General features: G+C 48.0%; 1 protein-coding gene across 1 annotated transcript; it reads left to right on the top strand.

Annotated features, from left to right (window-relative positions):
- Window positions 1-419: 419 nt before the first annotated feature.
- On the top strand, window positions 420-24,718 carry rims2b (regulating synaptic membrane exocytosis 2b). Its single transcript, XM_061092266.1, has 40 exons — window positions 420-448; window positions 527-637; window positions 1,193-1,225; window positions 2,106-2,201; window positions 2,812-3,022; window positions 3,776-3,930; window positions 5,466-5,622; window positions 5,952-6,186; window positions 6,258-6,539; window positions 9,064-9,128; window positions 9,233-9,352; window positions 9,437-9,536; window positions 9,756-9,878; window positions 10,060-10,107; window positions 10,191-10,279; window positions 10,372-10,407; window positions 11,184-11,314; window positions 11,432-11,603; window positions 11,694-11,853; window positions 13,477-13,545; window positions 13,808-13,943; window positions 14,252-14,359; window positions 15,732-15,782; window positions 15,904-15,972; window positions 16,066-16,125; window positions 16,999-17,166; window positions 17,999-18,108; window positions 18,353-18,382; window positions 18,994-19,119; window positions 19,228-19,551; window positions 19,681-19,722; window positions 21,470-21,500; window positions 21,838-21,915; window positions 22,231-22,380; window positions 22,622-22,806; window positions 22,934-23,069; window positions 23,197-23,309; window positions 23,722-23,823; window positions 24,279-24,418; window positions 24,533-24,718. Exons 1-40 carry the CDS (start codon window positions 420-422, stop codon window positions 24,716-24,718), a joined length of 4,767 nt encoding a protein of 1,588 aa, XP_060948249.1.
- Window positions 24,719-25,715: the final 997 nt, after the last annotated feature.

Below are 25,715 nucleotides of genomic sequence, written 5' to 3'. Positions count from 1 at the left end.
GGAGGACATGTGATCAGGCGGCATGTCCTTCATCCTCTTCTTCATCCTCTTCTTCATCTTCCTCTTCCTCTTCCTCTTCTTCATCTTCTTCTTCATCTTCTTCTTCATCTTCTTCTTCTTCATCTTCTTCCTCATCTTCTGCTTCTTCATCCTCTTCTTCTTCATCCTCTTCTTCATCCTCTTCTTCTTCACCCTCTTCTTCTTCTTCATCCTCTTCTTCTTCTTCTTCATCCTCTTCATCCTCTTCTTCATCCTCTTCTTCTTCATCCTCTTCTTGTTCATCCTCTTCTTCATCCTCTTCTTCTTCATCCTCTTCTTCTTCTTCATCCTCTTCTTCTTCATCCTCTTCTTCATCCTCTTCTTCTTCTTCATCATCCTCTTCTTCTTCATCATCTCTCTCTCCAGCGGCTACACTCAGGATGTCTTGCCCGGCCGGACCAGCCCCGCCCCCCGGACCGGGACCGGGACCTGGGCTTGGACCAGGACCGGGACCGGGGCTTGGACCAGGACCGGGACCTGGGCTCGGACCGGGACCGGGACCGGACCTGAGCCACCTGACGGACGAGGAGCGGAGCATCATCCTGTCGGTGGTGGAGCGACAGAAGAAGGAGGAGGAGAAGGAGCAGAGCATGCTCAGGTAAGGAGGGCGGGACCAATCATCACTGACTGATCGTGATGGTGACGTCAGCACAACAATAATCAACAATCAGCTGAGATATGAAACAGCTGATCCAGAACCAGTCCATGTGACCTGCTTCCTGTCTCACAGTAAAAGTTCTTCACTCGCGAGTTCTGAAATTAATTAATTAGAAAAGTCAGTCCCTGCCCTTGAACCATAAACACCTGCTGTGACATCACTGGTTGGGGGCGTGGTAGGGGACATGATGGACAGTTTACACCTGGGGACGTGTCTGTCATTTTATTTTGACGTTTCTCTCTTTGTCTCATTTGTTTATTCTTCATTTGTTTTCTGTCGTTTTCAGTTCGTTACTTCATGTGTTCAATTATTTGACGCTTTGGTTTCATGTTTGTTTCTGTTCTGACGTCATTTTGATTTCATCATCTTCTTCATCATCATCATCATCATCATCATCATCATCATCATCATCATCATCATCATCTTCTTCATCATCATCATCATCATCATCATCATCATCATCATCATCATCATCATCATCATATGTGTCTGCAGGGTTCAGGAGGGAATCAAACCTCCGTCAGCCTCGTAAGTACCTCAGTCTCCGTGAGAGCACCTGACCCGGTGACCCCCCCCCCCACTGACCCTCACTGAACCACTTCCTGGTTTCCAAACTGGCCAAAACCCAAATGTCTGCCCTCCCCAGTCGAGCAGTTCCTCCTCCGGTCACCAAGAGGCGTCATTTAGCTCCTGCAGACGTGCAGGTGCAGACTTTACCTGGTTTCATTACCCACAAGTCATTGCAATGTGATGTTGTAGTTCTACCCATAGACTTAAAATAAAGATTGTCGCCATGACAGCTTCCAAAAGTGAAGCAAAATCATCTCTATCGCCCCCTGGTGACTGGCTGCAGTATATCCCATAAGCCCCTCCTCCACCATGTAAGCAGATGGGACATGGGTCAAAGTAGACGTTTTCAAAGATGGTTTGTTTTATTTAGTTCTTCTCACACTGATGTTTGTTCATGCGCGTGTGTGGGCGGGACCTTGATGCCAGGCCTCCACTCCACGATCACTGCTAAATTCCACTCACCCCCCCCCTGCGAGTGTGTCTGGAGACGTGTCGTCCATCTTTATTTACAGTCTCCGTTTTTTCCGGTTTCAGACTTAAGATTCAAAATTAGTAACATTACTTGAAATTATTGGTCAGAATTTGATGTCTTGATACAGAACATTGACCTTCAGCTGTGGGGTCATCAAAGGTCATCACAATGTCATCACAAGGTCATCGCAATGTAATGTGTTAGTGAAGTGGACAAATACACAAAAGAGACAAAATGGCTGAACAGCAGGAGATCAGACTCCAGGCCCGTGTGTCCGAGGTGTAACTCGCAGGTTCACTATCACGTCCAACACGTCACGATACCCCCCCCCCCTCTACTTCCTGTCAGCTCTGTGTCACCTGACAGGTGGGATCTGTTGTTCAGTCAGTTGGTCACTAACGTTGCCGCCAACGTGACCGAGGTTCTTCAGGTTAAAAGTCCGACTGACGCCGAGTCGCAGACGTGAGTAGAAACAGAAACCGATCAGAGCTCTGGTTCTCACCTGTTCACGTCGGATCAGAACCTCGAGGATCCAGGTCGGCTTCGGGCTCGGGTTCGATATCAGGTGACAGAAGCTGCAGTCAGTTTGAAACAGGAAGTCACAGACAGGAAGTCACAGACAGGAAGTCACAGACAGGAAGTCACAGACAGGAAGTCACAGACAGGAAGTCACAGACAGGAAGTCACAGACAGGAAGTCACAGACAGGAAGTCACAGACAGGAAGTCACAGACAGGAAGTCACAGACAGGAAGTCACAGACAGGAAGTCACAGACAGGAAGTCACAGACAGGAAGTCACAGACAGGAAGTCACAGACAGGAAGTCACAGACACGTTCACATCCTGTTTCTGTGTCTTTGCAGTCAAATGTTCTTTAATCTGCATCTGATGATCTGCAAAGAGCACGTGATGGAGAGAGCAGATCCACTCCTCCGCTCGGTGCTCATCCCTCACTTCTTCATAACGACCACACCTTCATCTCGCTATGCTAGTTCAGCTAATGCTACATGTCACATACTTATCAGTCCGAAGTCTTCCAAACAAACTGCGACCTTTAACCTCTGCCCACACAGGAAGTTACATCAGCAGTTTGAGATGTATAAGGACCAGGTGCAGAAGCTGGGGGAGGAGCCTCAGGCCGCTCAGACAGCGAGGGCGGAGTCTCTGACCTGTGGCATCTGTCGTCAAACCAAGTTCGCTGATGGCTGCGGCCGAGCGTGCTGCTACTGCCAGAGCCGCTTCTGCGCCCGCTGTGGGGGGCGTGTCCTGCTCAGAGCCAATAAGGTAAATGTTTCAAAGCAACCAAACATCAGGAGAAACTCGTTAATGAGGCTCGAGATCAGAACGAGTCCATCACAGATCTGAGAGGAAGTTCAGACGCTGATCTGCCTGGACTGATGTGTTATGATTTGCTAGAAGATATTAAAGGTTCTATTTGCAGGTTTCTACCAGTGCTACATGCGTAACTATAGCAACAGCACAACCTCAGAGATGTTCAGCAGCAAACTTCAGTCTTTACTCCAAGTTCTGCAGATTGAACCCAGATGTTAAAGGTTCTGTCTGGTTCTGCAGGAACGAGCCAAAAAAGTTGCTCCTGTGGGTTCACGACTTGTTCACGGTTTATTCTAAATGACAAAGTGGATGTGTCATACTCTCACTGTCAAAGCTTCACAATAACTCATCATAATAAATAATAAACCGAAGCTTGTATCTGACTTCCTGTGGGAAGAGGCCGGTGACCAGGAGAAAGAAGCCTGGTCACATGCTCCATGGGACACGGATCTAAAGAACCGTCCTGATCACGATGGACTGAAGTTTCCTTTTGATCAGTGTTTAAATGATATCATTAAAAAGTAGTTGTTGTAGGTACTGTGTCTGAACACTAGGTGGAGCCACACATTATGAAGAAACATCTCCACAGCTCCTTGACACTTAGTTTAAAGGGATCGTTTTTCTCGTATTTTCAGCCTGTTCGGTTTTGTAGGGAATTCATTTGCAGCTCGTTGAATAAACGCTCTTGTGTGTGTGGTGTTCCAGGTGATGTGGGTTTGTAACGTGTGCAGGAGGAAGCAGGAGATCCTCACTCAGTCGGGCGAGTTTCATTCCAACACAACGTCACAGGTGGTTCCACAACCACCAACACAGGGGCTGCCGGAGGGAACCAGACCCGTGAGCAACGGAGACACAGATCGGTCAGTTTGAGGAAACGTATATTATATTATTTACTTGTGTGTGAGAACAAATGTGTGAGTCCGTGTCTCTGGATGTTCTGGATCTTCTTTTGCAGCTTAGTGGTAAAATGTGTGTAAAATGTCCTCATGAGTCCATGTGAGGAACCAACAGGACAATGTGTGGAAGCTTCTCAGTGAGCGAGTGGACGTGTGGACGAGGTTTCTAACACGTGACGTGAAACTGAAGAACACAAAGATCTCAGGATGAAGAAGAGGAGCAGGACACGTAGAAGACGAAGACGAGGATGAAGAAGAGGAGCCGGACACGTAGAAGACGAAGACGTCCACTTGGAGACACGAGGAGATTCCAGATCTTCTGGTGATGAGGCCGACGCCGTGTGGAGGAGCTGGAAACAACAACACTGATCTGTCCACAGCAGAGTTTATACGTCATGTCCCGCCTCCTGCTGCTCTACAGGCTCCGCCCCTGCTGCTCTACAGGCTCCGCCCCTCGCCTGGATGTTCCCACATGTTCCTGTTTGAACGAGTCGGACCAACAACCTGCTGCTGCTTCACAAACACTCACTACACAACATGTCAGACAGAGTTCATGTGTAGCTTCACCACTAGATGTCACTGAATATCTAGGTGTGTATTCAGTGAGCGCTCAGCCTTTAAAGGTCATTGTGGGAGTGGACATTGGGTGAGAGGCGGGGCTTACCCTGGATGGGTCACCAGCCAATCACAGGTCCAACACACAAAGATAAACAACCAATCAGTCTCCAGTTCAGTCTGCATGTGTCTGGACTGTGGGACACAAGCAGAGAATGTGAATCCTCTCAAATCAGGATTCAAACGTGATCGAAACCGGTTCTGTGGACTCAAATCAGACGGACTCTTAATTAGTTTGGTTTGTTGTTAATTACAGAGGTTACACAAACACACACACACACAAACACACAAACACACACACACACACACACACACACACACACACACATAATCTGATTACCAGATTTTTAATCCTGCAGTTCAGAGACTTACTGCTGCAGCTAAATACAGACACACGCTAACAAACAGGAGGCTAACAGAAGCTAACAGGCTAACAACACGCACACACAGAGGGAGGAGCTACAGAGGGACAAGGAGGAGGTGGGAGGGAGTCTGGATGGGGCGGAGTCTGGTCCGGTGTGGGCGTGTTTTCAGTTATGATCCAGATATTAGTTATAAAGCTGCTGACTGTGTGTGGTTGTGTGGTTGTGTGTGTGTGAGAAGAGGTTGAATGTGTCGTGTGTTGAGTCGATACGAAGCTTCAAACCTCCGGCAGCTGAAGGACAAAGTGTGAGAGGAGAAGTTTGTGTGTTTGTCAGCAGGATGTTGAACTGATGTGAAACTCGCTGGAGGAACAGAAGAACTCTTTTCCTCCAGTTGATTGTTTTCCATATTTACTTCAGTTTTTCAGAAAGATATTTAGATCTTGATGTTAATGAAATAACAACCAGTGGATCCTCGTGTGTAACATCAGCTTCTGTTTGCTTCATTGATGTGATGCACAGGAGGCGGAGTCCCTCAGGGTCTGGTTACGATGGGAGGGGCGACCTCGGTCCGGACTACTCCACTCACGTGTCACATGGTTACCACGGCAACGGGGAGGCGGCTCTACGGGCTCAGAGGCGACCAATCAGAGACAGACGTGGCCGCTGGCACTCGCAGGTGAGTTTGATTTGACAGCTTTGAATCCTCTGAAGAAAGTGTGTTTGTCTTTTTTTATATTTTACTTGTATTCAATATGAATCATGAACTTTTATTAAGTTTTATTCCTAATCAGATTTTTATCAGATGTTCTATTTCAAAAAAACTTTTACGCAATGATTAGAATCACAACTAAAGTATCAAAGACGTGATCTTGTTTGAACCTTTGTTTTATTATTGTTATTTATTCACGTTTTAGTCATAAACACAACAACAGTTACAGGACCTAGCGTCACTGATGATGATGATGATGATGATGATGTTGGTCTTCGTCTCTCCTCCCGGATCAGGACCATCCTCTGGACCCGGACCTGGACGCTCGCGAGCTGCGGCGGCGGCAGGAGGAGGAGTTTCAGGCCCGTTACCGTAGCGACCCCAACCTGGCTCGTTACCCGGTGAAGCCGCAGCCGAGTGAGGAGGCCATGAGGATGCTGGCACAGGTCGGCCGGGTCCGTCACCAGCGTCGCCACAGTGACGTCTCCCTGGCAACGGCTGAACCCGACCACCTGACCCTGAGACACACAGGTGGGCGTCGGCCTGACCAACTGTTGATGCCTCGCCACGGGCGGAGTCTGACATGTTGTGTTTCCTGTTAGGTCACCGTCACCATCGACCTCAGGGATGGTTCGGAGCTGAAGGTCAGAGGTCATTCTCTGTGGACCGGGCCTCTAATCACCTGAGCCCCACGTCCCCCCGCCGCAGCCCGTTACCGCAGCAACACCTGGACCCGAGCTCCGCCCATAAGAGGAAGACAGCCAATGAGAGCATGGTGCAGAGAGGGCGGGGGATGGGGCAGATGCACGTGATTGGTAGCTTCAGCAGCTCGGAGGAGGAGCTAGTGACCAGCCCAGAGTACACCAGCTGTGACGAGCCTGACAGTGAGTGTCCCCATGACAACTGCTAACTAACGATGCTAAATGCTAACCGCCACCGAATGAAGGTAAAAGGCTAAATGTGAACATGCTAACATGCTAACATGCTAACAGCTCAATACATGAGGTACGAGTCCTGAGCTGAACCAGGAAGTCCAGGGACATCGGGTTCTCTGATGATCCTCCTCCAGCTGATCAGTCTGAACCGCTTTACCCTGCACTTCCTGTTCCGAACACCAGAGGGTTCCTCCTAGAACTCGGAGAACCCAGATCACAGAACTCTGACTTCTGACAGGGGAACTTAAGCTCGAGAGAGAACCACACTCATACAGGTTCTGTGTTCTGTTGGGCAGAAGGTTTCATGTTTCTCTCCTGAGCAGATGTGAGCCCGGTGGTTTGATCCCGGCTCCCGAGGCCAGAGTTGGATGTGTGATAGACGAGAAGCTGCTGTTCTGCAGGAACGGTTCTCTGTGGCCTTTTCATTTGATCTGTAGAGTTCTCCTGTTGTTGCAGTGCATCCCATCTGTTGTTTAAGGTTCTGCTCCAGTTCTGGAGGTTCTCCTGCTGTTCTATGGCCTTTGTTCCTCTTGAATCAGCACACGTTCCACGATTCAGGATTCTGCTTCCGTTCTGTTGTGTGTGACTTGTCGTTGAAGGTTTCCTTCTGCTGGTCTTGAACGCTCTGGAGAACACGGTTCTCTTAGTGTCGGTGTGGTTCTGTGACCTTCTGCCCAACGTGTTGCAGATAAAGTTGCTGAAAGTGTTTCTTCAGGTCGTCTCAGGAAATCCAGTGTCATGCTGACCACTTAATCTGCTGTGTCCCTGTCATTGGACCAGAAGTCACATGATCAGAGATTATGAACTCTAACTGGCTCAGAGGCTCCTTGGCTCCTTCTCTGGAGTCTGGAGCTGACGGAGCAGCTCAGACTCTTTCTCCACCGCCCGGAACATACCTGCTCAGAAATAAGAACCAAAACAACTTCCAATGGACCCTCAACCTTGACCAGTCCTGGCCCAGAGGACCTTGGAGCATCTTGGAGAACGTGGATGATCCAGATTTGAAGAGAACATCTATCCATGGCTTCTCCTGTGCTGCAACAGAATCACCGTCTCTACCTTCGTTAAATTGGATTAAAAGAGGAGAGAGTGGATTACCGGCTCGACTCAGGAGTCACTGGAGACACAAGGTCGCAGGAGGGAACTCCACCTCGGAGCAGACACCAGGTCTGAGAGAGAGTCCTGGTCCATGTCATCGCAGCCGCTGGATCCCTGGAGATCTGGAGGTTTGATCACTTCCTGGTGATCTCCTGGATTCCACTGACTCTGATCTGGTGAACCGTCGGAGAAGAGGGGAGGGGAGGGGTTGAGGGTGCAATGTTGGCCCCAACCTGCCGACCTGGACCAGCATCCAGTTCACAGCTCGACCAACCGGATCACCTGTAGACTCCGCCCACCTGGATGAGGAGCTGAAGCTCTGTAACGAGAACACGGGACCACCTGCTGTGACTCATCTCAGTACAGACAGGTATGAACTGCTCTGCAGCCTGCAGCCAGAACTCAGGGCAGACAGCACCACAGACACAGGGAGGAGGAGGAGGAGAGAGGAGCAGGTTCACCTCCTTCTCTTCATCGGCCTCCTCTTCCTCTGCTGAAGCCTCCTCCTCCTCCTCCTCCTCCTTCATGGCGTTCACACAGACCTGTGAGTACTGAAGTGTGTGTGTGTGTTTTAAAGCTGCTTTGACACTGGTGTGTAAAGACGGATTACTGTTTGCTGGAAGGTTCAAACCCCCCCGACCCCCCCCCCACCCGGGACCAGGATCCAGAGACCTTCGTCTGGTTGCTCAGAGCCAGAAAGCAGCCGGCTCCTTTCTCTGCTGAATGTTGCATTGTGGGATACAAGGAAACTCTGTTTGTGCAGTTTTACAACACGGCTCCTCCAGGTGGCGCTGTTCCGTGTTTGCTTCATTCAGTTCAAAGATGTTGTTTCACTTAAAAAACTGATTTTAAATCAACCTAAACAGTTTAAAGCAAGAACAGTTTTGAGCTCTTCACTCTTTCTTCGTGTTGTTCTCCACAGCTGAGTCTCTCTCTCTCTCTCTCATCCGCTTCGTCTTTCATGTTGTGTAACGTCTGTTGTGTGTGATCGATACACAACATAGATAGATACACAACAAGGCATCGTCGTTTCTGTGTTAATGTGCATTTAGGCTCTGATGCAAAATCTCTGTCTCTGTCTCTCTGTGTCTCTCTCTGTGTCTCTCTCTGTCTCTGTCTCTCTCTCTCTCTCTGTGTCTCTCTGTCTCTCTCTCTGTCTCTCTCTCTCTGTCTCTCTCTCTCTCTCTCTCTCTCTCTCTCTCTCTCTCTCTCTCTCTCTTCTCTAACTATAAAATAATGTGTCCCTTACATCAACATGTTTCACCTGAACTTTGGAGGCGTTTAGACTCAGACATTTAGTTTGAAGCTGCTTTTAACCACGTTTGACCTCTGACCTCTGACCTCCACCCTCTCCTCCTGGATGTCTGGTTGCTAGGAGACATGGACAGCCAGTGGTGGGATCATGGGTCCTGGCATAGCGAGCCTGTGCCCATGTCTATGGTAGGACTGAGATCCAATCCTCTTCCAGCTCATTGAGGTGAACTACTGTTTGTTTGTATTGCTGTTGCTAAGCAACCACCTGTATGTCCACTGTGACTCCTCAGCATACGGTCACATGGCAAACGTCCAAGGATGGAGAGCGTCTGATTGGTCGGATTCTCCTGAACAAGCGGATGAAGGACGGGACAGTTCCTGCGGATACGGGAGCGCTGCTGGGACTCAAGGTGACAAACTCCTCCCTCTTCTTCTTCTTCCTGCTGGTTATTAACATCAGTTCCGTGCCTTGCTCATGGGCGGTGTGCTCTCAGGTCGTCGGTGGGAAGATGACGGACTCTGGTCGTCTCTGTGCGTTCGTCACCAAGGTGAAGAGAGGAAGTCTGGCCGACACCGTGGGACACCTGAGACCAGGTAACCATCAGCCGAGGTTCTCTGACTCCTGAAGCTATCGATGCTTCTATGATGTTCACTGATGATTCCAACATGAAAGTGATCTGAGTCGTCACGGTGTTGACCGGTTGTGATATGATATTTAATCTACAATGATAACCATGGTACAGGCCCTGACAGAGAAATGCTAATGAGTGTAAAACATCTTGTCTCATCTTCTCCTTGTCCTCCGTGGTTCAGGTGATCAGGTTCTGGAGTGGAACGGCAGGGTTCTTCAGGGAGCCACGTTCAATGAGGTTTACAACATCATCCTGGAGTCTAAACCAGAACCCCAGGTGGAGCTGGTGGTGTCCCGACCCATCGGGTGGGTCCAAGGTCACACAGGGGTCATGTTACAGACACTTAGAGGTTTTCAAAATATGACAACAAAGTTTTTCAGATGATTGAATGGCCATCACAGTTTGTTGAGCAAAACATCAACACTGAAACAGTTCTGATGTTCTTCAGAGAACTTGAGGTTCTGTCACGTTAACGACTTGCTTGTGGTTTGTTTCCAGGGCAACAGACGGTTCCCACATCCAGCTCGACTCCAGTGAGTCGATAACACACAACTCAACCACAACACTGATTCTGAGGCTGTGCGACTGTGTTATAACCTGAACGTTCTGTGTCCAGGTTCCACTACCTTCCACTCACAGAAGGTCGGCCCGTCCATCTCAGTCACGTCTCCCATGAGCCCCGGCGTTCTCTCCGGACAAGTCTCGGTACGTTCACAGCAGCGTGCTCTGCGCTGCCACACGGCCAATCAGCTGCTGGTTGACAGCCGTCTCCATGGTGATGTGTGTGTGTGTTTCAGACTGTGAACAGGCGTCCGCTGGTTCCCAGAATTCAGGTAAACTGTAGAACACAGAGAGAAGTGAGAAGGTTCTTTTCCTCCTCTGTAGTTATTAGTTATTAGTTATTAGTTATTAGCTGAATTTACTCTTTATTTCTTTCGTGTCAATGACATCATCCTCTTCCCACAAACTGCAGCTTCAAAATAAATAGTGAAGTAGAATATTCTGTCATTGATGAGTTTCTATTTCTGTTCGACTGAGTTTACGGGTTCTGTCCAAGTCTTTCTGCTGAACAGGTGTGAGCCTGTTTTATTTCCACCCACTCATGTGCAGGGTTCCACATCGGTTCTCTGTGGTTCTCCTGTCAGGGTTTGTTCTCAGCTCTGGTTCCTGATCCTTTGATATCAGACAATGTTCCTGTTCGACCTTTCAGCTTTTCCCTTTAGGAGCCTAATGTTCTTCAGGGATCATTCATTGTTCTTCCAGGTTCTACATGTTTTACACCTTGTCTTGGTTTGCAGTTGGTTCTGTGATCTTTGTTCTTGGGGCTTGTTGCACCGGGCCCTGATGCTCCGTGGCTAGCTCGGTAGTTAGAAGACGGATGGATGGAACTAGTCCTTAGGTGGATCTAAGTCTTGACTGTGGTTCCAGGTTCTCCTGCTGTTGATTGTGTTTCCACAGTGTTGTATCTCTGATGTGGTCTGCTCGTGTCTACTAGAGTTCTTTCTCTGTTTGTTGGAGTTCTAATGTTCTGTGGGTTGCAGCTGTTGCACTGTTCCTTTTTTCCTGTGTTGTGATTTGTGTTTGTTTTGATTTAAAATCTGTTCTACAGGTGAAGCTCTGGTACGATAAAGTCGGTCATCAGCTGATCGTCACAGTTCTTGGAGCCAAGGAACTTCCCTCCCAAGACGACGGGCGACCCAGGAACCCTTACGTCAAGATCTACTTCCTGCCTGACAGAAGGTCAGTAACAGAACCAACCTGCTTCCTTGTCTCCACTTTGAGATTCATGGGGTTCTATAACCTGCAGAAGCTCTGGTCTGGTTCAGCTCTGATCGGCCGATACTTCTCTCCTTGCAGTGATAAAAGTAAGCGGAGGACGAAGACGGTCAAGAAGTCGTTGGAGCCGCGGTGGAATCAGACCTTCATGTACTCTCCGGTCCACCGGCGGGAGTTCAGAGAGCGCATGCTGGAGCTGACGGTCTGGGACCAGGCCCGGCTCCGAGAGGAGGAGAGTCAGTTCCTGGGAGAGGTCAGAGAAGATGGAGAACGTTCAGAAGACATCTGAGGTGAGGCCGTCCCAACAGAGACTCCTCAACACCAGTGTGTTCTCTGTGTCCAGGTGCTGATTGAACTGGAGTCGGCTCTGCTGGACGATCAGCCTCACTGGTACAAGCTCCAGCTTCATGATGTTTCCTCCCTGCCACTGCCCAGTGCCTCCCCCTACCTGCAGAGGAGGGGACTGCAGCCTGAGCACAGTCCGACCAGCAGGCGGCTGCAGAGTGAGAGAATAACCCTGATTCCTCTGATCCTCTGTGTGACTCCCACTACGTGAAGCATTGTTTTATCCACTTTATCTCTTTTATCACCACGAGGTCTTTGCTTTGGCTCTTTTTTTTCTTCAGTCCATCATTTAAATTTCACTCATTTGTCAATTTTCCTTTACTTTCCTCCTATGATGCTTAACCAGATAAAGGTCCTTACTGTACCCCAGGTAATACCAGCTGTGTGGGTGTGTCTGTGTGGCTGCTGACCGCCTGTAGCTTCTTCTTCCTCCTTGGCTTCTCCCGATGTGATGCTAAGCTAACAGACTTCCTAATGATCATTTCTGTGGCCCAATGATGTCACTATACTTTCGCCAGTCTTTGTTGTGACTGTGAGTTTTAAAATGTTGGTAGTTTAAGGAGCAGAAGGGTCTATAAAGACAGCGCAGGTTCTGGTCCAGGTTCTGGTCCAGGTTCTGGTCCAGGCTTTGGATGTCCTCACTGGTCCTTGGTGGGGGCTCCAGTAATTTTTTCAGATGTTTTTCCAGGAGGTTCTGGTGGTCCTGTAAAGGTTCCTCTGGGTTCATTGTAGAGCTCCTCACATTGTTTAGAACCCTTGTGTGTGTTTGGATGCTTTATCATCCACCAGGTCTCAGAAAGGTTCCAGCCTTTAGTAAGAGTTCCATCTGTGTTCCAGGGTGTTTGATGGAATCTCAGGGTTCCTTAAGAGAGTATATTACAAGAATCCAGGCCACGGATCAGCGTTGTAAAGTTCTTTGAATCCTCGAGGAGGTTCCTGTTCTCAAGGCCATCGCAGGAGTATTTTGAGAGGGTTTGAGGTTTGTGGAAATGTTGCAGTTGTGCATTGAGAGACTACGTGTGTCGTTTCAAGGTTCCTATACGTGTCCTCGTGAGGGTTCTGCAGATCCACCCAGAGGTCTTAGGGTTCTATTGTAGCTCAGAGTAAAACCAGTGTGTCTTTAAGAGATGATGTGATTGCCAGGAGTTCTAAAAGGTTCTTGAAGTAATCTTTTTACTCAGGAGGACGAGCAGAGTTCCGTGGAGATGTTTGAGTGGACTCTCTAAGGGGGGGGGTCGCCTTGAAGGATATATTACAGGAATCCTCTGTGGGATTTCAAAGTTACTTCACAGAATCAAGGAGCTACAGACTTTTCTATAAGGATTCAGAAAGTCCTTGTGTGTAGAAACTTGAATGTTGCCCAGTGACCTTTAATTTTCAAGTCGCTTTAATCATCATCGCGTTTTTCAGGTTCCACAACCAGAGTTCCAGTTGTGTTGAAGCTTCTGTGTGGATCGATTATTCAGTAGATATCAGTCCATGGTTTCCCAAGGCACTTGTTGACATCATGAAGTAGCTCCAGTAGTTCTCAGAGGGTTTTACTGTAGGACTGCTTCATGTTCATCAGATCTTCATTCTGTCCAAAAGATTCCTGAAGGGTTTCATGCGATTGAGTAAGAAACTCAAATGGATGTATGAATCTGTCTCTTGTCTTCCTGGACTCTTCCTGTTTGTGTGTCAGATTAGTTGACCTTCCTGTAGAGGATTACTGAAGAGCTGCTTATAGGCTTAAATGTCCTCTCTGTGTCTCACTGTCTCCACCCCCCCCCCCCCCTCTGTAGGGTCTCAGAGGATCAGTGACACTGAGTTCTCAGATTACGACTGTGAAGACGGCATCGGGGTGATATCAGGTGAACTCCATGTCCCATCATGCACTGCAACATCTGCAGCTCACTGTTAAACCCAGACTGAACACGTACTGGAGAATAGAACCAGTCAGAACTATTTATCCTTATATTCATTTCAAATGTTCCCTTTAATGATCGTTATCCTGAAACACCTGAAACACCTGAGCTGCTCCTGTGTGATCACTGCTGGTCTGACAGGAACCTCAGAGCAAAGCACTCTGCAGCAGTTGATGGTTCAACTCCGGCTCTGTTTCTTTGTGTGCAGACTACAGGCAGAATGGGCGGGACTTCCACAGCTCCACCCTCTCAGTGCCAGAGCAAGTGATGTCGACCAATCACAGCTCCCGATCCGACCTGGTCAGGATGAGGTCACGGTCCCCGAGCCAACCGCCGCCTCACAGGTAACAGCTTGTGTGATCATGTGATGCAAGAGAACTCCCGATGAGAAGAATCAAAATGGAGAAAGAAGAAACCAGATGATAGAAGATGAGAACAGATGTAATCAGATTACAATGAGATGAGTGAAGTCAATGTTCCATGTGTGTTCATTGGCCTCAGCTTCATTTCACCACCACTCACTGTTATTCTTTTCTTACTAACCCCAACCCTTTGCTGACACCTGATCTCTGACCTTTGACCTCTGACCACCTCTTACCTGTGACCCATCCTGACCTTTGACTACTGCTGACCTCTGAACTGTGGACACCAGTGGCAACCCTCTGTACCCGCTGTATCGAGAAGACGCCGTGCGCCTGTTGCGAGGGTCGAGGCTGAGCCGAACGTATTCTGACGCCGGCCAGTACAGCAGTCTGGACAGGTAACCATGGAAACCCAGGGCTCCACCCCTGACCTGGGTCAGCTGGTCAATCAGCACACGTCCTGGACAAATGATAGTGTGATATTGTGCTTAAGGGGAAACTTGAACCAGTATACATCATGCTGAATGCAGCATCACCAGATTAACCACGCCCCTCTGCTGCTGCCGAACCAATCAAACGACACACTGCTCTATCTCAGGGGTCGACCAGGACCCAGGTCTGGAGGGGGACTTGGTTGTGTAGTTCTGGTTCTAGTCCTGGTGGTAGTTTCTGTTGCAGTACTGCTCGTTGTGCAACTGCTATGCTTGTTATATACTAGTTGTAGTATTTGTTGTACTACAGCTACTACTAGTATTTGTAGTAGTGCTGGTTTCTGTACTGGTTGAGGTTCTGACTTTACTACATATTCCTGTTTGAAGTACCAGTCACTGTAGCTTTAGTTTCCAGGTTAATCCACGACTCTGCTGGATTCTGATAATTGTTTCCTAGTCGTCCCAGTTGCACCGGCTTTAGAACTGGTGCTGCTGCGTGTACTGGGGACATATTAGAAAACGGCGTGTTCTTTTATCCTTTAAGAGAAGACGAGTCGAACTCGGTTTGGTCAATCAAAGTATTTATTTAGAAAGCAATGAACAGGTTACAACAAAGCCATGGGCTTCCAGTACATTAGTTGTATCAGAGCGCGCTGGACATCCGGCGTCTGTCTATTTTATAACAGTAGATCTTCGTTCCTCCTCCTCGTGCGCAGGCGTAATCCATCCTCCTGGCTTTTGGAATACGGAAGTAGACAGGGAGACACTCCCAAATGACGCTATAGTTGCTAGACAACGAGTTTTACTTCAAGAAAGTCCTTGAACCACAGATGCAATGTGGGGCAAAGGTGTTTACAATTGGAGAAAAGATTATTATGTTTCAGCTTCATCAAAACAAACCTGACTGTGTAAACATTCGCAGCAACTTAACCAAAACAATGTCCCAAAATGAAGTCAACAGAGTCGCTCTGTCTGACCTCCAGAACTTTATCAGACAGCTGTGAGACCATTCTGAGAATGAAAAGATGATTATTTCTGCTATATCAGCTGTACGTTCTGTTTGTACAGACATTCAATCGTAGATTAAACATTAGGAAGGAATATGTTATTATTACATAATTTGTACAAGGCATAATGTCTAACTAAAATTACTTCTATCTTTATTGTTAAAATTCAGTCAGCAAAGGCTATAGTTAAAAGTTTGAAATTCCAAACAGACAGTAGAGGTTGGATTTCTGGTTGTGGTGCTGGTTTTTGTCCAGATTCTATCCTGGTTGTTGGTTGTGGTACAGAATGTTGGTCAGTTGTGTCTGACTTGTGTCTGTTTCTGTGTATTCAGGAGATCACTGAGGAAAATGTCTGTCACCAACTCGCTCGATTCTCATGACAGGTACTGAAACTACAGGATGAAGGTTTAGAGGAGTAGTATTTGTTGTAGTAGTAGTTGTACCTCTTGTACCTTGAGTGGCAGTAACCTCGATCTCATCTTCCTTGGTGCTTCGGTCTGTCAGATATATGACCGGTCCGTACCACGCTCCCTGGACAAACCCCCCGATGAATGGGAACTGTGAGGACTACAGGTGAGCCCCAGGGTTTGTGGGTAATGTAGTGTAGAGGTTGAAGTTGACTTTAGGTTCATGGTGTTTGGGAGTTGATACCTTTCTGTTCTTCAGTCAGGACTTCATCCCAGACTTCCCCTACGAACCCGACGCCTACGACGAGGATCTGCACAGGTAACGGACTGACGGACGGTTTGACTTCCAGACAGTGAGACTAACGTGTGTAGATGTAGGACAATCGTAGACTTTCTGTGTTCCGTCCTTATCATCCCACAACCATGCTGAGGTGTCTTATAGTCCAGAGTACAACAGCTTCAACTTGTGCTCCTTGTTTAAACCTTGTCCTTCATCTGAAGTTCTCCATCGCGTCCTGTGATGTTTCAGTTCTAGAAAGAGACAGAACAAAATTCTAAATGTGTAAAAGTCGGCTGTGGCTGAGGGGTACAGCGGTCATCCTCCAACTAGAAGGTCAAGGGTTCGATCCTCAGGCCTCATCTGCAGTCCGAAGTGACCCTGGGCCAGATACTGCCCCCCCTCAATGGGCCTTCACAGATGTTGAATGCACTAATTGTTATTGCCACCAGATGACACGTACTGTAATCAGCATGCTAACGTGCTCACAGGGACAAAGCTAACATGCTGGTGTTTGGAAGGTTTTAGATTTAGCACGTCCAACATTTACTTCAGCATGTTGGAATGCTGATGTTTGTTAATTCGTATAACGACAAGGGTTTAACCTCTGGAGAGCACAAGGTTGAATTTGTAGTTCTCTGTATTTGAAACAGCCTCAGAACTTCCTGCTTCTCTCTCCCAACATGTTTCATTGTCTCCTTTATCACTGAAGCCTTCTGGGAAACGTAGTGTCAGAATCCTGACAGTTTCCCTTTGAGGATTTCTTCTTCTTTGTTATTTTATTTACAGCCGTCAGTGCCTTTACATTTCCTGATCACCTGACCTGGAACCTTTCACAGGTTTGACCGACCCTCTCCCACAGGTGCACTGGTTGTCATGGTGAGGGGGGGTGATTGTTGTCATGGTGATGTGCAGGTACAGCCGGGGAATGGACCGGCAGTATTACTACAGTCGCTCTCGGTCAGCTGACCAGCGTGCGATGGTGGACCGACCGCTTTACACCCGCTCCCACTCCACAGACCGATGTGACTTCGTCCAGCCGAGGTCTGGACGCTCCGCCCCCCCCTCACCTGCCTGCACCAGGTGACTGGCAACTGACCTATCAGAAACTAACTTCGTCGGTGTTGTGTTTGTTGTATGTGTTTTTTTATCCAGGAAGTCTCTCTGAAGACTGGCCACACCCACATGGTTTCTGTACTGCTGCAATTCATTTGATGAATTAATCCTTTTTTTTCTTTCTCCGCCCTCATGTCTGAGCTTCGTCTTCTCGTCTTTCTGATTCATGTTTATTTGACGGCATGTTGGCATCGCTTGTTGGTTGCATGAGTTTCTTGATTCCTAAGGTCACTTCCTGAATCCCTGGTAGTGGAGTCTGATCCTTCTCTGATCTCAGGTTGAATCCAAACCTCCAGCTCCAGGTTCTGGCGCTAAATACTGATTCTGGAACACAAAGGGATCAAATGAGCTAAGAAACATTCCCTCTGTCCTCCTCCAGGGCAGTTCCTTCAAGCTCTCGTCTGAAGACTTGACTTCAGTTATGTTATGGTCAGGGTTGGGGGGGTGGGGGGTGGGGGTTTCCAGCTGGAATCTCCTCCTCAGCTTCCCAGTAAACATCAGTTAATTAGTGACTTCACAGGATCAGAGAAGTCTGGACATTAGGATTCAGCCTGAGAATTGAGTGTCTGTGCCAAACTCAAATCGTATCAATCACTGTAACCATGGAGACGGTCTATTGATTGATTGAAGGCATTTTAATGGTGTTAGCCATTAGCTTGTTGTTTGTGCATTGTGTTGCTAGAGCAGAAACTTACATCAACAAAACCATTATTCTTACTACTGATAATTTAATATCTGACCTTTGGCTTCAGGCGTCCTTTGTGACATTAGTAGTTTGATTCTTTACTTTGTCAAACAGAGCCAATCCTCCAGGTGGATCCACCCAGACGAGTCCGTCAGGAACGCCGCTCTGTGGCCGCCGGGTGCGCCAGCTGCCCCTCGCCCCCCCCAAAGGAGCTCCGGACAGAAGTACGTACTGTTATTAAACCAAAATTAGCTCGAACACTCAGGTCTTTTTTAATGCAGGTAAAGCTGCTTTAAATGGTGATTTGATGATCAGGTCTTTTTGTTTATTTATTGATAGACAACTTAAGTTTTCAGGTTTTACTGTGACATGTGACTGTGGATCATCTGCATTCAGAAGAAGAAACTGTTTGTCAGTGATCACCTTGTGTCCGAGGACGGATCTGTAGTGATGTAACGTGTCTTTCAGATGGAGAGCTGCCTGACCCTGTGCAGACAGGTACACTGTGACCCTGTGAAGTTCACCTGCTCTGGGTTCCTTTAGTTTAGAACTAGAACTGTTCTAATCCTTTGTTGCACTTTTGAAAGATTAACTTTCCAGTAATTGTAGCAGTAGTCACGTGATGATCTGATGTTAAACTGTGGACTTGAGGTCACAGTTTGGGGAGTTTTTAAGGATTGATGTCACTGTTCGTATTTCATGTGGTCTGAACACATCTCAAGTCAAGGTGTTCCTAATGATGTGAGTATCTACTCTGCCGTTGCTCTACTCCTGGCTGCGTGGTTTATAACCAGCTAAGATCCCTCTGAGAGTCATCACCTTCCTGTGGAGCCGAGGTTTGCGCAGCTCGGTGATTGTTGGCTGTTGTTAGTTCTGTAGCAGGTTAACTACCGAAGACAAACTGCTCTGAGGTTCAGTCCTGTGGATGTGAAAAGTGACAAATGATCAAACGCTAACTTTCATGTGACTGATCACTGAAAGGTCCTGTCAGTGAGAACTGGGGAGGAAACTAGAGAAACAGGTCATGTGATCATTCATCAACTCTTTGTCTGTCTTCATCTTCTCTCTGATCTTTTCTTTTCCATCAGTTTTGGCCACGTCTTCCACAGGAGCACCAGCTGCAGCCCCTCCCACTGCCCACATACAAACCCCTCCTATTGGCCTTCAACCAATACGTCCTCTTATACGAATCCAAGCCCCGCCTCCTCCTGGGCCTGTACAGCCTCACCCAAGCCATGCACCTGCACCTGCACCCGCACCTGCACCTGCACCTGTACATGCACCTGCACCCATACATGCACCTGCACATGCACCCCCACCCGTACATGCACATGCACCTGCACCTGCACCTGCACCTGCACCTGCACCTGCACCTGCACCTGCACCTGCACCTGCACCAGCACCTGCACCTGCACCTGCACCATCTGTGGGAGCCCCAACCCCGGCTCCAGCAATTTTACCGACTTCTACCCCAGCACCTGTTGCAGCCACACCTGCTGCTTCCCCAGCCCAACCAACACTCACAACAGGCGCCCAAGCCCCACCCCCTGGGCCAGCCCCACTCCCAGCTCCTGTAGTCCAATCACAGTCACCTCTTGAACCCGATCTGCCCCCTGCACCTACTCCAGCACCTGCCCCCTCCCCAGCCCCGCCCCCACAGACTCCAGGTGTGTACATTAGTAAACTAGTCAGTCAAATTTTGATATTTCAGTCTCCATCATCTGTCATTTCATTTTTTCCTTCATGTGTTTACCTCTGCTTTATCATGCTGATGTCATCATACCTGTCCATGTCAGAGCCTGAAATGTGCTCAGCAACAGCAGGAGGGACCAGAAAAGGCAAGTTGTGATGATGCTCGTCCCATTGTACTGATCCGGTGTGTGGTTGTCCAGGTGTGGTTGTCCAGGTGTGGTTGTCCAGGTGTGGTTGTCCAGGTGTGGTTGTCCAGGAGTGGTTGTCCAGGTGTGGTTGTCCAGGTGTGGTTGTCCAGGTGTGGTTGTCCAGGAGTGGTTGTCCAGGTGTGGTGGTTGTCCAGGTGTGGTTGTCCAGGTGTGGTGGTAGTCCAGGTGTGGTTGTCCAGGTGTGGTTGTCCAGGTGTGTGGGGTTGTCCAGGTGTGTGAGGTTGTCCAGGTGTGGTTGTCCAGGAGTGGTTGTCCAGGTGTGGTTGTCCAGGTGTGGTGGTTGTCCAGGTGTGGTTGTCCAGGTGTGGTGGTTGTCCAGGTGTGGTTGTCCTGGTGTAGTTGTTCAGGTGTGGTTGTCCCGGTGTAGTTGTCCAGGTGTGGTGGTTGTCCAGGTGTGGTGGTTGTCCAGGTGTGGTGGTTGTCCAGGTCTGGTTGTCCAGGTTTGGTTGTCCAGGTGTGGTTGTCCAGGTTTGGTTGTCCCGGTGTAGTTGTTCAGGTGTGGTTGTCCCGGTGTAGTTGTCCAGGTGTGGTTGTCCCGGTGTAGTTGTCCAGGTGTAGTTGTCCAGGTCTGGTTGTCCAGGAGTGGTTGTCCAGGTCTGGTTGTCCAGGTCTGGTTGTCCAGGTGTAGTTGTCCAGGAGTGGTTGTCCAGGTGTGGTTGTCCAGGTGTGGTTGTCCAGGAGTGGTTGTCCAGGAGTGGTTGTCCAGGTGTGGTTGTCCAGGTGTGGTTGTCCAGGTGTGGTGGTTGTCCAGGTGTGGTTGTCCAGGTGTGGTTGTCCAGGTCTGGTTGTCCAGGTGTGGTTGTCCAGGTGTGGATGTCCAGGTGTGGTTGTCCAGGAGTGGTTGTCCAGGTGTAGTTGTCCAGGAGTGGTTGTCCAGGTGTGGTTGTCCAGGTGTGGTTGTCCAGGTGTGGTGGTTTTGACTCCAGCTGGTTTAGCTGGTTTGACTCCAGCTGGATCACCTGAACAGTTCAGAGTGCTGCTGAAGTCTGACCAATCACCTCTCTTTGTCTGCGATGATGCAGAGGTCACATGGGAGGACCAGCAAAAGAAAGCTGCCAATGGTAACGTACCACCTGTTAGCCACGCCCACCCGTAGACAGGTAGCTCCTAGACCATGTGACACATCCGTCACCTGAGTCTGCGATGATATTAATGTAAATGGGAATTATTCACCACAGGCGACAAGAATTCAACAAACTGTCGTTAACGAGGCTAACGAGGCTAACAGTTAAGATACCGTTTGTTTCCTTTGAAACTTTAACTTTCCAATCAGAGCGATTAACAATCATTCAATGAAGCCACAGGTGAGTGATCCCTGCAGATTTATGGTCTGATAACTATTGTTAGATTGATCTTGTGTTAGTGTAGATTCAGACGTTCCCTCAGCTTTGTAGTTTGATCCCTGAAGTCTGAACGTTAAGCTCCGCCCCCTGCTCGTGGTCGAACAAGTGAATTTCCTCCTTGGTCGTCACTCTCTGTGATTTCATCATTATGATGTCGTCCATGTTGTCAATTAGTCAGAAACCTAGCGATTGGTTTTATTTTGTCAGTAATATTTAATATGACAGTCACTGTTATTTCTAGTACATGCAAAACTTGAAAATTTGAATTTATATAAATACATCAGAGCTGGATTTGCTGACGTCTCATTGTTGTGATAACCTCTGCTCCTGTGTCCCTGCAGGTGTGATGAAGGATCCGTCAAAGGTGAAAACACAAAAACACAAAAACACGTCACAACTTCTTACACAAACAAACACTGATGATGTCACACACATGTCCCTCATGTCCTGTGTCCAGATGAAGGACGGCTCGTCCTTTCAATCAAGATTTTTTATTGTCAAATGAACAGAGATAACATGAAGCAGTCACTGTCATTGAAATGCTTGGGTCACACACTCTCTTTAAGCAATGCTCAGTTATTTCAACCCAAAAAAAATAAAATAAAAATAGAAATAGTATGAAATAGAATAAAAAAATAAAAAAATAGAATAACAAAATAGAATATCAAAACTTTTAAATAGAAAATAAAATATGTATATCTAAATATATATCTTTACAGATGAAATCGTCCGACAGTGACGTCAGCGACGCGGCGGCCATGACCAACGCCTCCGACACCCGAACAAAGTGAGTCCAGGAACCAATCACAGAGCAGCACTGACAGATTGTTAAACTTTAAATCTACGAGGTTGAATTTTAACAGCATGTTTTATTTTTGTGGTTTTCAAAATTTCCATTTTATTACGTTGACGTTGGTGATGTTAACATTAATTTACCATTTTGTTGTTGTTTGAATTTGTCTGCATGTTAACTCAGCATGCTCTTCCTGTTAGCTTAGCATGTTAGCATGTTAGCATGTTAGCATGTTAGCATGTTAGCATGTCTTCTGCTGCACGTCTTTGTCCGCATGCTCCTGTTCTTTCCTCTCATTGGCTGACGCAGCCGCTCGGAGGCCCTAGAAGGTCAATCAGTGGAGTTGGGGGCGGGAACAGAGGGAAAACAGGAAGTAGCGGAAGAGGGCGGAGCCTCACTGCAGAAGAGCGAATCGATGGAAGAGGCTGAGGAGGAGGAGGAGGAGGTCAAGCCTTCAAAGTAAGGGAGCAACCAATGAACAGTCTGGAGTCAAACCCCTCGTCATAGCAACAGTGTGCCGCCGCCCACTTCTTATGTGTGCTGCTGTTACCCACTCCCTTTATGCCCCCACCTCCCTGGAAAAGAATTGACAGGCCTGTACCCCCCCGACCCCCCCCAGGTTACTTCCAGGTGTGAGTGTCCCTGTCCCCCCCCCCCCTTGGGGATTGACAGCTGTGTCCCTCTCTCTCGCCCCCTGCAGGCCGGCCCCGGCGGCCGGAGCTCCTCTCACGAAGTCCTCAAGTGTCGGGGGGGAAATCTGCTCGCTGGGCAGGAACGACGACGACGACGACGAGAAGAAGCGGCGCTCGAGCTTCGGAGCGAGGATGATGGGGATGGTCGGACTGGGGAAGAAGAGTCAGAGCGCCTCGCAGCTCAACCCGGAAGGTCGGTCCAGGTCATCAGCAGAGAAACTGCTTGCACTGCCCTCTACAGGCTGAAGGCTCCACTGCACTGTTGATGGGCTCATCCTCTAACCCCTGTCTTCTCTCTGTTGATCTCTCCATCCATCCAGAGGAGGAGAAGAAGAAGAAGGTGGTGAGACTTCCTGTCCAGAGGAGCATAGAAACCGGTTTGGCTGTTGAGTTCAAAGCTCGTTTCACCAGACAGCCGAGTCGTGACCCGGACGCCGACGACCCCAAACCTGGAGCGTAAGACCTTCTGTCACTCCTCTTTTTCATTCTGTCGCTCCTCTTCACTCCTCTGATTCTTCATCTTTTCACTTCTTTAGTTTTTATTCTCTTAGAGATCATTTACATCTTGTCTCTGTGTCTTCAGGCTGATCTTTCCAGGTGTGAAGTTGGCATCGGACCAACAGTTCACCGGGTTCCTGGAAGGATTAGGCCCCGCCCAGCTGGCTGGACGGCAGACCCTGGCCACGCCCCCCATGGGTAATGACCAATCAATACCTTATTAAAATTACTTCTTTTGTTCATTATTTATTTTATATCTTCATACATTGATACATTATATATAAATACACATATATATTGTATTGATGCATCAAGAAATATTTATTTATGTTTATATCTATTCAAGTATGAAATGGTAATTTATTCATTTGTATATATATATATATATCATTTTATTTGTATATTGAACAGTATGTTAGTGTTTACATTTGTACATCCATGTTTAATATTAGTACCATTGTTTACATGAGTAATATCAGTATTTATCAATTGATGGCAGCATTGTTCGTATTAATATAATATAATTTATGTTTCATATATATCATTGAAATATATATATATATAGCCAGTAGTATAATGGTATTAACGTGATTGGCTGTTGGTTGATCAGGTGACATCCAGATTGGGATGGTGTTCAGGAAGGAGCGTCTGGACGTGGAGGTGATTCGAGCCCGGGGGCTTGTGGGTAAACAAGGCAACAAGAACACTCCAGGTGAAAACACTATACTGTGCTACACACCAAACTACACAATACACCACAACAGAACAACACACACCAACATCCTCTGTAATCGTGACAATGCAGCTCCACCTCGTTTTCACTTCGGCCAATCACAGTCTTACTCCAAATGACATCCTCACCACAAGATGGCAGCATTCATAGACCTGTCGTTTATCTTTATATACGTTTGTCAACAGGAAGGTGTGGTTGTTTAAATAAAGTTAAATCTACAGATTCAAACAGGATCATCTCTTTCCTGTTTCCTGTTGTCATCTGAAGTCGTTCTATCATGAACAGGAAATTGAACGAGTTGAGTCAGAGAAGCAGCGCCACCTGCTGGAGGAGTCATGAATTATACAAACTGTCTTTCACTTGGTCACACTGCAACAGCATTTATGTTTATAACGTGTGTGCGTGTGTGTGTGTGCGTGTGTGTGTGTGTGTAGCTCCGTATGTGAAGGTGTACCTGATGGATAACGGGAAGTGTGTTCTGAAGAGGAGAACTCGTCTGGCAAGAAAAACACTGGATCCACTTTATCAACAACAGCTGCAGTTTGAGGAGAATCCAGAGGGGAAAGTCTTGCAGGTCACAGACACACACACACACAAACAGACACACACACAGACACAGACACACACACAGAAACAGACACACACACACACACCTAACTAAAGCTAAAGTAGTGACCTCTGTCCTCAGATCATCGTGTGGGGAGACTTCGGCCGGATGGACCATAAGTCCTTCATGGGCGCTGCTCAGATCCTCCTGGACGACCTGGACCTGTCCAACATGGTGATTGGCTGGTTTAAACTGTTTCCTGCCACCTCATTGGTGGACCCTGCCTTGGCGCCTCTGACCAATAAGGAGACCGAGGGCAAGTCGTAGTTTCAGGACTAACGCCAGCGTCTCAGTAACGAGAGGGGGGGAGGGGACATGCTGTCTCCGGACGGGACCTTAGAAGAAGTCCCATGATTCTCCTCTGCTGTTGCCTGATGACATCACAGTGATGTGTAACAGCGGCATGCGATGTCACTGGGAGGAGAAGGGAGGCTCCGCCCCCTGATGGTGACACAGAGCGACCCATACACAGGACAAGGCCTCGTACCAAAGGATGCTGGGAAAAGAAAGGACACGAGAGGCCATGTGACCTCCAGTTGCAAGCCAATCACAGCAGCTCCTCAGGAGTCATGTGACTGTCACGAGGCTCGTCCAGAACCCATAGACTCAGTCACCTGATAGTTTCCATGGCGATGCAGGAATACGGAGTCCTGGTTCTTTTTGTTTTTGCATGGAACGATGAGTAGAACATGAAACTTCCACCGTGAGAAACTTTAAAGAAAATGAGAACATCGCCTGCAAAGTAAAAAATAAAAAGATTCTCAAAGATCAGTTGTTCTGTGTGACTCTGAACCAACTACATTTGTATTGGCTTTTGCTGGTTTCCATGACGACGACTAACTGACACACGTCATGGTCCATAGAGATCCTGTTGGGAACATGAACCTGGTTCACGAGGTTCTACTGGTAACAATATGAAATATGATGCTTATCTGAGAAAGTGACTTACAGAAAAAACCTCTGAACCATCAAGTGTCCTTCAGCCCTGGAGCTTCAGGTTGTTTCCAGTCTGACCAGTAGAGGGAGCCAGAGGTCCTCCTGCTGCATGATTCATAAACACTTTCAGGTCGTCGGTAAGTCCATAGACATATATAAAGACTAGATGTCTCGTCTGCGTTGCCGGCCAACGGAGCCGGACGACACCACATGGCGGCCATCTTGCTAGGGGGCAGCTCGCTCACCCATAACATTGTGTTGGTAAATAACCATAACTTGCTCAATTTTCAACCGATTTTGAAACGATCTGGTTTGTTATAAACGTCAG

The sequence above is a fragment of the Limanda limanda genome, chromosome 19 (assembly GCF_963576545.1).
Source record: "Limanda limanda chromosome 19, fLimLim1.1, whole genome shotgun sequence".
Taxonomy (NCBI): Eukaryota; Metazoa; Chordata; class Actinopteri; order Pleuronectiformes; family Pleuronectidae; genus Limanda; species Limanda limanda.
Note: the sequence above shows the minus strand (reverse complement) of the source record. Positions and strands in the feature narration are given on the sequence as shown.

Bases quoted from the DNA above. Each gene is read 5' to 3' on its own strand.
- rims2b (XM_061092266.1), top strand. From the start codon at position 420: ATGTCTTGCCCGGCCGGACCAGCCCCGCC. The intron at 11,604-11,693 runs GTCAGAGAAGAT...CTCTGTGTCCAG, and splicing joins AGAGTCAGTTCCTGGGAGAG to GTGCTGATTGAACTGGAGTC. The intron at 15,783-15,903 runs GTACTGAAACTA...TCGGTCTGTCAG, and splicing joins TCGCTCGATTCTCATGACAG to ATATATGACCGGTCCGTACC.